Source organism: Psammomys obesus, unplaced genomic scaffold, assembly GCF_907164565.1.
Source record: "Psammomys obesus unplaced genomic scaffold, mPsaObe1.curated_primary_1811, whole genome shotgun sequence".
Classification (NCBI taxonomy): Eukaryota; Metazoa; Chordata; class Mammalia; order Rodentia; family Muridae; genus Psammomys; species Psammomys obesus.
This window is the reverse complement of record NW_026585504.1, coordinates 7,667,842-7,680,877: the sequence shown is the minus strand read 5'-3', so window position 1 is coordinate 7,680,877 and position 13,036 is coordinate 7,667,842. Positions and strand designations below refer to the sequence as shown.

The following is a 13,036-nucleotide window of genomic DNA, read 5'->3' as shown; positions in this document are numbered from 1 at the left end:
AAAAACTTTAAAGGGGACTAGAGAGGTGGCTCAGTGAGTAAGCGAGCTTCCTGCTCTTCCAAAGGACCTAAAGTCACTTAACAGGACCGACATTTGCTGGCTCACAAGCATGTGGGTGCTATGAATAGAACCTTGGTACCCCTGAAAGAGCAGCCAGTGCTCTTCACTGCTGAGCCATCTCTCCAACCCCAAGCTGTGAGCTTTTAAATTTAAGATAAACTGAACAGGAATAATATCATCTCAGCAAAGCCATCAGTACTGTATCAGAAGTACATTGTGATACAGAGTCTGGTAAAAATATGAGCAAGGCACTCTTTATGAAGAACTGAAAAGCATGCTTGAGTGATGTTTTATACTTGTTTTTCACGTTATCTTAAGACAAGAGTGTTGATAAAAGCCAAGAAAATCCATCTACTAAAACAAGCTCTGGAAATTATTTAAAGGGCCAGATACTATGAAATGAAAGAACGGATTCTTTTGCTGTGAGTTTGAGGACAGCCTGGTCTACAAAGTGAGTCCAGGACAACCAAGGCTATACAGAGAACCTCTGTCTCAAAAAAAAAAAAAAACAAAAACAAGAACTGAAGGTGAATCTGCGAGGGGCCCTACTTTCTATATGAGTACATGTGATTTATAATTATTAATATGTTAATAATATAATTATCACAGTAACTATTTGCCTGCCACAGTGAAACTCCACAGTATAGACATTTTCGTGAAGGCTCCAGTTGTTTGCCAGCGTGACATGAGTAACACAGGTCATGCAGACAGGAAGGTTTGTGTGTGTCCTGAATGGAAGCAGGTCCTTCCTCCAGCACAGAGGGCTACGTGCCTCCAACATTTGCATGCCCAAGTCTGACATTCTCCCTGCCTTACTAACGCTGCTCCACATCTGTACTCTCTATTCAGGTCAAGGAAGCTGATTTGCTGAGTAACGGCCCAGTCATGATCTTTAATACCTCTGCCTCGCCACATCTGTATGAAATCCAGCAGCTGCAAGCCCTGGCTAATTACAGCATCGGTGTGTCCTGTCGGAACGAAATTGGCTGGTCTGCGGTAAGCCCTTGGATTCTGGCCAGCACAACAGAAGGAGGTAATTCCTGAGATACACAACTAACACCCCCTCCCCCCCAAGATGTGATCGGACAAGCCTTTCCCCAAACCCCTGATGTTGTGTGTGCTCTGCTTGTTTGGTGCATTTTAGTAGGGTAGCCAGTAAAATAGGAAAGAAAATAGTTTCTTAGTATTTTAAGAGGCTTGAGTGAAAACAAACAAACAAACAAAAAACATTATCTATGTTATGTGTATATAGCATTTTCTTTTATGTGTGAAGACTATGGTACCATTTTCAAGGCCAGTATCATTTTCAATTTGCACACAATGCACAGTTATTATTCATAGCAGGCAACCCAAGGGGAAAAAGTCATTCTCTTATTAAATAAAATCCCAGCTTCACAGTTGTCTACAGGGTGTCCTAGTTGGGCTATTTGTTTGAGACAAGGTCTCCCGATGTAGTCTTGGCTGGCCTGGAACTTGCTATGCAGACTCTTAGAGACCCTCCTGCCTCAACCAGGAACGAAACATCGAGCAGCGGTTCCTCCGTGGTTTCTGCTGCAGGCAATGTGACCTGGAAATATAAGACAAAATGGGCCCTTCCCTCTGTGGAGTTTTTGGGTTTTTTTTGTTTTTAATGTATGTGAGTGCTCTATCTGCATGTACACCTGCACACCAGAAGAGAGCATCCGATCTCATGATAGATGGCTGTGAGCCTCCATGTAACCACATGGAGCTGGGAATTGAACTCAGAACCTCTAAGAACAGCCGATGCTCTTAACCGCTGAACTAACTATTTCTCCAGCTCCCTGCGGAGTTGTTTCTGATCCTGATGTTTATCACTGCAGCAGAAAGAGCTGTGTTGTTGTTTTAAAGGGCTCGGGGTGAGTTCTTGTTTTTCTTTTTAGTGTATCACAATGTTCCACTGTTTCCTTTCTTGCTTTGTTTCCACCATAGTGTTGGTGGTACACCTGATTTTGTTCCTCTCTCTGTAAAGATGCACCTTGTCTCCATTTCTCTCCTTAGCACCGGTTTTAAACAATTTCACAACAATATACTTTAGCTCCATTTTACCAATATTTCTTGTGCTTCAAATTCATTGGACTCCTTGTATCTGTGTTTGTAGTTTATATCTCATTTGGGAACATTTGGGTTACTATCTTGCCCTTACGGTATTATAGACTAAATCTAGGACCTCATGCATATAATAGAGAGACTCTATCACTGAGCTATGTACAAATTTCCACTTCTTGTATATTTCTTCCCTTTCTACTTCTCTCTTTTAAGGACTTCAGTTATGTGCATAACAGACTGTTGGAGGTCCCATAATGCAGTGGTGCTCAGTTGAGAAAATGCCTGCATACAATTGTGCTACAGGCAAGCCTGCAGGGCATTTTTTTAATTGGTGATCGATGGGGAAGAGCCCAGCCCATTGTGGGTGACACCATCTCTGGGCTGGTGGTCCTGAGTTTATAAGAAAGCAGGTTGAACAAGCCAGTAAGCAATACTCCTCCATGGCCTCTGCATCAGCTCTTCCCCTGTTTGAGTTCTTGTCCTGACTTCCTTGATGATGGACTGTGATGTGGAAGTGTCTGCCAAATAAACTCTTTCTTCCTCAACTTGCTTTTGGTTATGGTGTTTCATCACAGCAATAGTAACCTTAACTAAGACAAATAGTGTGGATAATCATGGCTAGCACTGGTAGAACCATGAGAATTCTACCTTGTTGGAAGAATTTCCTGTAGACAGCTAGCATTATTTTAGGACACAGGTGAGCCAGTGAGAGACCATTTTGTCTTCTTGGATATTGCTTTTAAGATTTGTTGAGTAAGACCACAGCATTGCTCAGAATAGGGTCAGTTATTAACTACTGTGGAGACAAGACCATTCTGTGTGGTCTGGCCAATGACCTTGAACCATAAGGTTTCTAGTCTGATTGAGCAGCCTTATGGGCACTGATGCCTTTGACCCTTTCACACCACTCTTCCCATGTCTTCTCTTGGAGTTATTATGAGGCCTCTCTTGCCTTGTCCTACATATTTATCTTTCTTGATTTCTTTCCCCGATTTTCATGGCACTTATTTTTATTTATTTGTTTATTTAGAGAGAGAGCGAGCAAGAGCAGGCCTGTGCCATAGCATGTGTGCTGAGGTCAGAAGACAGCTTGGGGGAGTGAGTTCTCTCCTCCTACCTTGCAGGTTTTGAGGGTCAAACTCAGGTCATCGGGCTTGGCGAGAGCATCTTTACCTGTTTCATGATAGATAGCATCCTTCTGTGTTGAACCGAACCATCTCACTGGGCTGAGCATATTCTCAAGGAGAATGAAGACAGGAAGGGTTTCCATGGCTCTGCCTCATCCTGGGTTAGTCATTTTTCTGAATGTAGACTGTCAGGTTAGAAACCCTCCCCTCCTCAAAATATTAGTTATTTCTGAGGTTTTGTGTTTTGTTTTTTATTTGTTTGAGGTTTTTGTTTGTTTGTTTGTTTTTTGTCTTTTGGTTGCTTGGGATATTTTCTGCGTTGACTTTTCTAGAATATCTTTTTTGTTTTGCTCTGGTGCTGTGATAGGCTGTGATGGAAAATGTGTGTCAGGCATTATTGTGGGTATCTAGTGGCCTCTTTAATCTGGGAAGCCAAGTCCTCTGGCCCTAGATTTTTCCTTGCATGATTTTCCTTTGAATGTTTTCTGCTTTGTTTTCATTGAAATTGTATGGGACGTTTCAGCGACTTCTTTGATCCATTTCGTGGTTTTCTTCTTCAAATTGACTTACATACTTTACTTTTTTATTCTAACTTCTTGAATATTTACTTTATTATTTTCTAGTCCTTTTATTAAATACTATTTTGCTAAGCATGTTTCTAATTTAAAGGTTTTCTTTTTCATTGGCCACTTTTGCTTTTATTTTCTTTGCACATATTGATTACTGCCTTGTTTTGTCTTAATTTTCATTCACTCAGTGGCTGACAATTGCTCCCCACCCTCACCCCACCCCGTCTACCCCATCTGGGTTGGCGTCTCTGCCCTGTATGCATTTGTTCCATGACTTCCCTGAAAGTTTCCCTAGACTTTCGCTGGTCTGTCTTTTCTCCCTGAAGAATGGAGAACCAGCTGCAGTGAGAAATTGGCTTGTTGAATTAATGATTCTTTTTTCAGTGTTCACATATGTGGAGAAAATCCTCTGTGGCTGATTCCTTTTGCCTTGTGAGCTTATATCTTTTAAACAGCTGCCCTTCCCCACCTCGTGGATATAATAGGGGTCTTTGGAAGAGGCAGACAGAAAGACCTTCTTAGTTAGCTATGCTTATTCATAAATTCTACAACAGATCTGTAAGTGTGTAAATGATTTCACTAGCAGAGTTTTGGCTCTTTGACATTTCCCAGGTGGAAATTCTCTTTAACTTCGTGAGTTTGTCTGAGGATACAGCAGAAATGAAGAAATATCACACCTTTAATCCCAGCACTTGGGAGGCAGGTGGATCTCTGTGAGTTCAAGACCAGCCTTGTTTACAAGATGAGTTCAAGACAGCCAAGACTACACAGAGAAACCCTGCCTTAAAAGAACCAAGGGGGGATTCATCTAATATGTACTATTTAGCCATTTCCTCCATCCCATTGGTGTAGTGTTGTCTTCCTGTTATTGTTGGTTTTTTAATATCAATATACCTTCAGTGGCTGCACAGTAATTTTCCATTGGGAAATATATTAAAGTTCATCTTATACTTTCTGCCTGAGTATTGCATATATCCCATTTTTATTGTTACTATGCTATTATGAGTATAATGCATATGTAGAGTAATTTATTGGAAATAAAATACTTGGTCAAAAAGTCAGGTATGTTGGCAGATGCCGTTAGTCACAGAACTCAGATGGTCGAGGCAGGCGGTTTTTGAGGCCATCTGGTCTACCTAGTGAGATCCTCACCCCCAAGAGATTGCACTCATAGTCTTGAATTTTTCTAACTTATTTTATATATGCATACACCATACACAGTTGGCTCCATTTATCTGCAGGTTCAGCATCTTCAAAAGTCGTGTAACTGAGGATGAAAAACATTTGAAAATCAATTGCATTCATATTGAAAATGAAAGGGCTTTCACCCCCTTGTCATTATTCTCTAAACAATGTAGCATAACAGCTATTTTATTTATTTATTCATTTAGGATTTTTTTTTGAGACAGGGTTTCTCTGTAGAGTTCTAGGCTGTCCTAGAACTAGCTCTGTAGACCAGGCTGGCCTTAAACTCAGAGATTCACTTGCCTCTGCCTCCCGAGTGCTGGGATCAAAGACATGTGCCACCACCGCCCAGCATATAACAGCTATTTTTATAACATTTACGTTGTATTAGGTTTTACGGGAGGAATCTGTGAGCACCAGCCTCCCCCTTCCCAGACTTCCTCATTGTTATTAGCCTACCCTGTGTGTTTATAACATTATCAAAACAGCAAGTGAATCTTGAGGATTTAGCCTCCCAAACCCTTACTTGTAACAACTTACATGAGAGCGGGGGATGTGACTCAGTTGGCAGGGTGCTTGCCAGCATGCCCAAAGCTCTGTGTTTAATCCCCATCGCCACCTAGAGTGGGCACACAAAACTCCTGTGGTATCTCTGTTTTTTTCACTATAGCTTAAATATCAAAAAAGACTTATCAGTAATTTACAGTTAGCAACAGCAGTGTACACAGAGTCATTGGCAGGCCATCCGCACAGCCTGTTAGTGATGTTGATAGGCGCCAGCTGGTTCTGAAAACAACATCTTCCTGGTGCAGACAGGAGTCAGAGTCTTCGCAAAAGGATTCCAGGCATAGTGGTACTGTTTTGTTTTTCAAGACAGGGTTTCTCTGTGTTAGCCCTGGCTGTCCTGAAACTCACCCTGTATACCAGGCTGGCCTCCAACTCACAAAGATCCTCCTACTTCTTAGCTCAGCCATGTTGCCATATTATCCTCTACTTATGGAATTTTTTATTTCCTCTGAATTGAAGATTAAAGTTCAGACCTGCTAGGCCAGCACTCTATCAAGGAACTATATCCCCAGCCATTTTTTTACTTTGTATTTTGAGACACACAGTTTCGATAAGTTGTTCACACTGGCCTGGGACTTGTGATGGTCCTGTTACGACCCCCCAAGGTTGCTGGGATTATGGAAATAAAGGCTTGTGCCACCACTGCCTGGCTCTAAATGGTCCTTAATTGGAAAGAGGGTAGGGTAAATCCATTAGTTTGCATCTTTCTTATAAAACAGTTGAAACCCAAATTCTCAATAACCAAGAAGAAAATAAAAATCTGCGTGCTATTTTCCGTGTGGTCATCTCTCTCTCTTTTGTAGCTCCATCGGTAGCACCTTTAAATGTCACCGTGTTTCTGAACGAATCTAACAACAATGTGGATATCAAATGGATGAAGCCTCCAATTAAGCGGCAGGATGGGGAACTGGTGGGCTACCGGATATCTCACACGTGGGAGAGCGCGGGGACTTCCGTAAGTCTGCACCCTACAAGCACACTTAGTCATTTCCTTTTGAGTCGCCGATTGCATTCTGCCTTCAGAAGCTTTCATTTTGTGGAGATTGTTCTGATTGAGCAGGGCAAGGCACCTTTCAATGGGACTCGAACAATGTGGTTAAAAACTAGAGATGACTGAAATGTTAGGAAATTCTATGGAGTCTTCCGGGGCTTTTCTCACTACCCCATTTACCCTTTTATTAATTTATCAGCAAATAGGTACTTAAAAACTATCCTGTGCTGTTATAGATAATTTAAAAGTATGGTCTAATAGTGTTTATTATTAGCTCTAGAATTATTATTAGCCCCATATTATTATAATTCTTGTGATAGCAGTGTTATTTAACCCGCTATCACAATCAATGAAAGACACAGATACCTAATAGATTTTAGAATAGTCTTATTTCACCTGGGGCAAGGTAGATATTACCTTTACCTTCCAAGCCCCCATCCCATGCCATCTGCTCTAATAATTTCTATCTGGGCTACCTACCATCCATAATCTCAAAATACTTGCTAATGCTCTTCATCCGGACTGTTTTCCTCCATCTGTGCCGGCCGTGTGCTCTTCTCCACTGTGGCTCTCTGCTTCTTTCCTCTTCTGGTACCTGTCTCCTTCTCCCCAAGATCCTTCTCTCCTCCAAGCACTCTACCCTTGGCCACGCCTCCCTAACTTCTGCCCTGCCCAGATGTGTAGGCATTTTTTATTAACCAATCAACTTTAAATTAGGTGGAGCAAGGTTTACACAAGGACCTCAGAGAGCAAATTAATTAACAATCAAATACAAAGCACCAGACCATCCTGTTATGCTGTTATCATGCGACTCTTGTCTTTAGGGGATTTAGGCTGTTATAGGATCATAGCTTGTAGGCAGGAGCTACAGGTCTTAGCATCCTGGCAACTCACAGCCTCGTGGAGATTTCTGGAGATTCATTTCTGAAGAAGATTGTCATGGAACATTCTTAGCTTCGTAGGGAATGGCAAAGAGCAAGCAGCCTCCAGAGGAGAGGGTTCAGCGAGCCTTTATTTGTGGAAGAACCCAGCCCGCTGTGGGCAGGACCATTCCTAAGCAGGTCATCCTCAGCTATGTAAGAAAGCTACCTAAACATAAACCTGAGGACAAGCCACTAAGCAGTATCCTCCATGGGTTCTGCTTCAGTTCCTGCCCTGGCTTCCCTCAACGATGGCTTGTGAACTAGAAAAGTAAAACAAAATAAGCCCTTTCCTCCCCTCACATGGATTTGGCCTCAGTGTTTACCACAGCAACAGAAGTCAGCCTAGAGAAGGTGGACACACTGGTCAGTGACAGGACTGGTTCTTCCTCATCCTCCTTTACTGTGGTCATGGAAAACATGCTCTTGTGTCATCATAGTCCTCCTCCATCTAGCCCTGGTGGTAGGTCCCAACTTTAGCCTCTTTATTGCATGTGTCTAGAACCTCACAAAGCTCCCTGGCAGGAGAGAGGGATAGAATAAACAAGTAGACAGCTATAGCCCTGGTCCGAGCTTTTTTCCCATCATTCCCAACTCCATGCTATCCAGTATCTATAAAAATTGCTTTTTTTCCCCCAAAAGAACAATTGGGATTTCTTCTCTTTCTTTTCCTTTGTATAAGAAAACAGGCTGTTGGAAGCAGTAGGTGATGGACTAGAAGAAAAAGATGAGGGCTTAGTCATTCATGTTCTACCTCTTGTGAACCATAGCCGAGTACCTGTAGCAGTCCTATGACAAGCCTCTCATTCCCTAGGCTTGTCCCAAGACATTTGTCCCAGTGTCTCAAAGTTGACTGCATTTCTCCATGGGCTGAGTTGAGACAGTAACTGGCTCAGACAGTGCAGCATTTCCACAGTGGTGAATGCTTAGTGCAGGGCAGAAAGGTTTGGCCATTGTCCAGTTCAGTAGAAATGTCGTCTTTCTCCGTTGGTGGAAGATACCAGCAGAGCCACATGATCTCTGAAACAAGCCAGTATGCTTAAAGAGCTGTTTCTTCTGGTTTGGATGAAAGCCTCTTTCCTAAAAGGGACCTCCTGAGCTTCAGCATTCGAAGAGCAGTGGCGAAACCTTTATGAACGACAGTGGCCTGACGGCCTAGTGTGCTGATCGCCACTCCCACCCAGCCATGCCTTGCTTTCTCTTTGCCCTTTGTTCAGCGGGGTCCCCTCTGCAGCGAGAACAATGTACACACAGTTCAGGCCGCGACCTTTCGGTGACTTACCTCCTCACGGAAGTCAGGTCATGCAGTCATGAGGTCATTTGCATTGCGCCCACTCTGTACTTGGTGCCTCGTGACAATAACAGGCTTAGTTGGTCACGTTACTTAAAGGACATTCTGTGCTGCAATTACGCTTCTGTCTCCTGTTCTGAGCATGGAGGCAGAGAGGGGGTCCTGGAGAAGGGCCAGAGGAACGCTGACCCATCTGAAATGATGTTTACAGAGACCTAGCTCATTTCCAGAACTTTCTCTTCATCGTCATTGATGAGAGGATGTCACGGCCACAGCTGAGACAGTGTCATCTCTCACAACAGTCCTGTCATTTGCACTTCTATAAGTCACTTTTAAAAATAACTATGGGAAATTGCATTCAGAAGCCATATTGTGAATTGGATTTCATTAACTGAAAAAAAAAATTAGCAGATTTTTCAAGTCCTTATGTTGGAACAATGAAAGCTCACTAAAAGAGAAATATGCAGTTGGCCCATGAGCTGACCATTGCAAGCTGGAAAATGGTTCTGCTCTGCATCTTGACAACTCCAAGACAGGATATGTGTGATAGATAGTGATCCAATCTTAAATTGATTTCACAGTGTCCAAAATCAGAATTAAAGGATGGACTTGAGAATATGGATATGAGCACATCCAAACAGCAGGCTACATTACATCCTTTGTTGGTTTGTTTGTTTGTTTGTTTTCTTATGGTTTTGTTGAAACAGTTTTACTATGTATCGCTGTCTGACCTGGAATTCACTGTGTAGACCAGGCTGGATTCAAGTTTACGGAGATCTTCTTGCCTCTACCTCCTGAGTGTTGGAATTACAGGCATGAACCACCACACCGCTATATTCATGTTTTGAGATTTGTTTTTAATGTGTTTGAGTGTATGTCTCTGTGACTGTATGCCATGTGTGGGGCCCTTGAGGAAGACCGAAGAGCACATTGGAGTAAGGCACTCAACATGAGTGCTGGGAACCAAACCCCAGTCCTCTGGAAGAGCAGCAAATGCTCTTAGCTGCTGAGTAATCTTTCCAGCTCCTACATTCATTTTTTAAAGCAGGATTTCTTTAAATCGATGGGGCTTTCCCGGTGTTTTTAGACTGTCAGGCTTCAGAGTATCTGGGGCTACAACTATCTACCAAGGTGCACAGCTTTTAAAGCACGAATGGCTTCTAAGCTCTATTTAAATGGCCATTTAAAACATGCATAGAGAGAGTTGTTACGTCTCCTCTAAAATGGGTACCAGATAGCCTTCTGATCATTTAATGTTCATTATACTTCCACCCCTCAAACAGGATAATCAATGACCGGTCTCCCAACTGCTGCCAGTTGGCAACATTAGATCCATTAGAGTCCAAACAATGACAGTTAGAGGCAGTGGTGGCATTTGCCAGGCCACACCCTGTTCCCTGCACTTTTCCTGTGTTAACACCTTGGGAATAGAGGGTGGAAAGGAAAAATAACCTCTCGGGGCTTTCATAAGGAGTTACAGGCCTCAAGTAAGTAAGCCTTGTAAACAATAGTTGGTCTTCCACATCTGTGACTTGCACATCCATGGATTCAATTAATCACAGATTGGAAGTATTTAGAAAACAAGTCATGCTTGTTAGTAAGCATTTTGTTTTCCTAGCCAGGCATGGTTGTACTGTAATCCTAGCACTGGGGAATTGTGGTTCCCCAGACTGCCGGCAGTTCAAGACCAGCCTGGTCTACATAGTGAGCATCCGGCCAGGCAGCTCTGCATAGTGAGAATCTCAAAATATTTGTTTCTCTTGTTTTGTTTGATACAGGACCTTACTAGGTAGCCCTGGATGTCCTGGAACTTTTAGCAATCCTCCTGCCTCTCACTCCCCATTGCCGAGATTATGTGTGAGTACCACCAGGCCTGGGTTTGTCTTGTTTTGTTGAGGCTAGGAGATGTATGTCAGTGCTGGGAAACATGCTCATCATGTACAAGGCCCTGGGTTTGAGCCAAAGGACAAAAAATTTTGTTTGGGTCATTATTCCCTAAACAGTCTAACAACACTAGCAATACTATATGAAAAATGTATTGTTAAAAACAAGATAGGTGACATAGCAGCTCTTAACACTTTATCATGTCTTACAAGTTATCAGAGCATTCACACATGCCAATGTGGATTGGAGAACCTCACAAGGCCCACTCCTACAGCAAGAGCTACAAAGTCAGTGGCTGCCAAGAGAGGAAGACTCAGTCTTTTCCAGGGACACCACGATAGTTGACAGTTGTCCAATCCCATGGCCACCTTAAATACATTTCCATATGAGCAACCCTAAATGGACTCAGCAGGTTGTATTTATGTGTGTGTGACAATAATAATTAAAGAAGCCAGGTGTGGTGGCGCACACCTATAATCTCAGCACTCAGGGAGGTGGAGGCAGGCAGAGCTCTGTGAGTTTGAGACCAGCCTGGTCTACAAAGCTAGTCCAGGGCAGTCAAGGCTACACAGAGAAACTCTGTCTCAAAAACAAAGCAAAACAAAAAATTAAAGAAGAGGAGGTTATGAATTTGAGAGGAAATGAAGGAAATTATGTAAGTGCTTGTGTATGAAATTCTCAAAATTTTTTTTTCAAAAGGAATTTACAGTAAGATGTACCCAGGTATACCGTGTCTGTGTATGCATACTGAAGATAAAACCCAGAGTATCCCTTGAGCTAAACATGTGCCCACCACTGAACACACACCCTGCCATCTTGTATAGGGAATCAACTCTGTGCAGATCCCAAGGGACAAATGTTCTGTTACATTAATTTCTTATAAATGATGCATCACATTTGAGTCCTTGTAGGAAAAAAACAGTTTATAGACAGAAGCAAATCCAGTTCCCTTTTTAGCATGAAGCCCTGTGCTTTGAAGAGTGATCAGGACCAGGGCTGTGCTGTGTCCTTCTCAATGAGAAGCTTGAGTCACTTCAGTGCCCCTGGACTCAGGGTGTGGACTGTGGAGTTACACTACCTAATGATTTTCAGTTTTATCTACCCCCAAATTAAACACACAATTACAAACTAACCCACCATCAAAATAAAACACTTTCTATCTGAAAAGGATCACCCCAGGATATGCAATTCTCACCACTGCGAACTTTTCCTTTGTTTATTTAACAACTACAGAAATCTTTGGCAAATATGAGCTCAGGCCTTGGGGCAGAAGGGTGGGGAGGGGAGAATCTCCCTTTTCATTTCTTTCACTTGCTCAATGTAAGGGTCACTTCCAGTTTAGATTTGGAAACAGCTCAGAAAGGCCAAACCGGGTGTTCTCTGGGACACGAATGACTGGCCTGCTCTGTCCTGCACCATTTCTGGAAGTGACTGGCTTGAGACCTACTGAACCCAAGATGAAGTGGCCACCAACCACACCTCTAGTCCAAAGATGGTTTGTGGTACCTGTGCCCCACATGACCTGTTATTTCTGTCTGAAATCAATCTTCCTCTATCCAGAGATGAAGATGGGTTCCCAGAGCCTCATTTCAGATGGACAACCCTACAATTGTCACTTCAAAGACCTGGGCCCATTTGGTATTGGATTGCCAATTGGTGTGGTCTTCCCTGGGAGAACTATTACTCCCACTCTCTGCATTCCCTAAGCATGTAGTTCTTTGCATAGGGCTGAGGCCTCATTTGCTTTCCCCTAGTCACATTGGCATGTCTATTGCTGTCATCTTTGTTTGACCCTGAAAATATTCAGACAGGTAATGTTATGTAGCTTGAGCAGGTTATATTTAAGGATATATATATAATATATGTAAATACATATACATATATGGTTGTAACAATAACAAAAAAAACGCAGCCACGAATTTGAAGGCAAGCAAGGAGGTGTAGATGGAAGGGCTTAGGAAAGGGAAAGGGAAGGAAGGAAAGGGAAGGAAGAAATTATGTACTTATATTATGATTGAAAAAATATAACAAAAGTGAAAGATCTAGTCCCAAAATACATCTCCCCCAACAGAGAGCATCGTGATCATGGAGGCATGGGCAGCCTGAGGAGTGTGTCAGGGAAGGTGACATACTTATGGTTGCTTCTCTCCCTGGCTCTTAGTGGCTCACTGTTGCATGCAATGGCTTTAAAACAACAGCAGCAAAAGTAAACCCAGGCCTCAAAAAGTACACAAATTGGAGCTGGAGAGGTGGTTCAGCTGTTAAAATCACTGGCTGCTCTTCCAAAGGACCCAGATTCAATTCCCAGCACCCACACAGTGTCTCACAACCACCTGTAACTCTAGTTCCAGGGGATCCAACACTCTCTTCTGGCC

General features: G+C 42.8%; 1 protein-coding gene across 1 annotated transcript in view; it reads left to right on the top strand.

Annotated features, from left to right (window-relative positions):
- The window catches only part of Mertk (MER proto-oncogene, tyrosine kinase), a 97,655-nt gene that overhangs the window by 54,182 nt on the left and 30,437 nt on the right, over nucleotides 1-13,036 (top strand). The window contains exons 7-8 of the mRNA XM_055615352.1: nucleotides 910-1,093; nucleotides 6,379-6,530. Of these exons, the coding sequence (XP_055471327.1) occupies nucleotides 910-1,093; nucleotides 6,379-6,530 (336 nt within the window). The remainder of the gene's footprint in view (nucleotides 1-909; nucleotides 1,094-6,378; nucleotides 6,531-13,036) is intronic.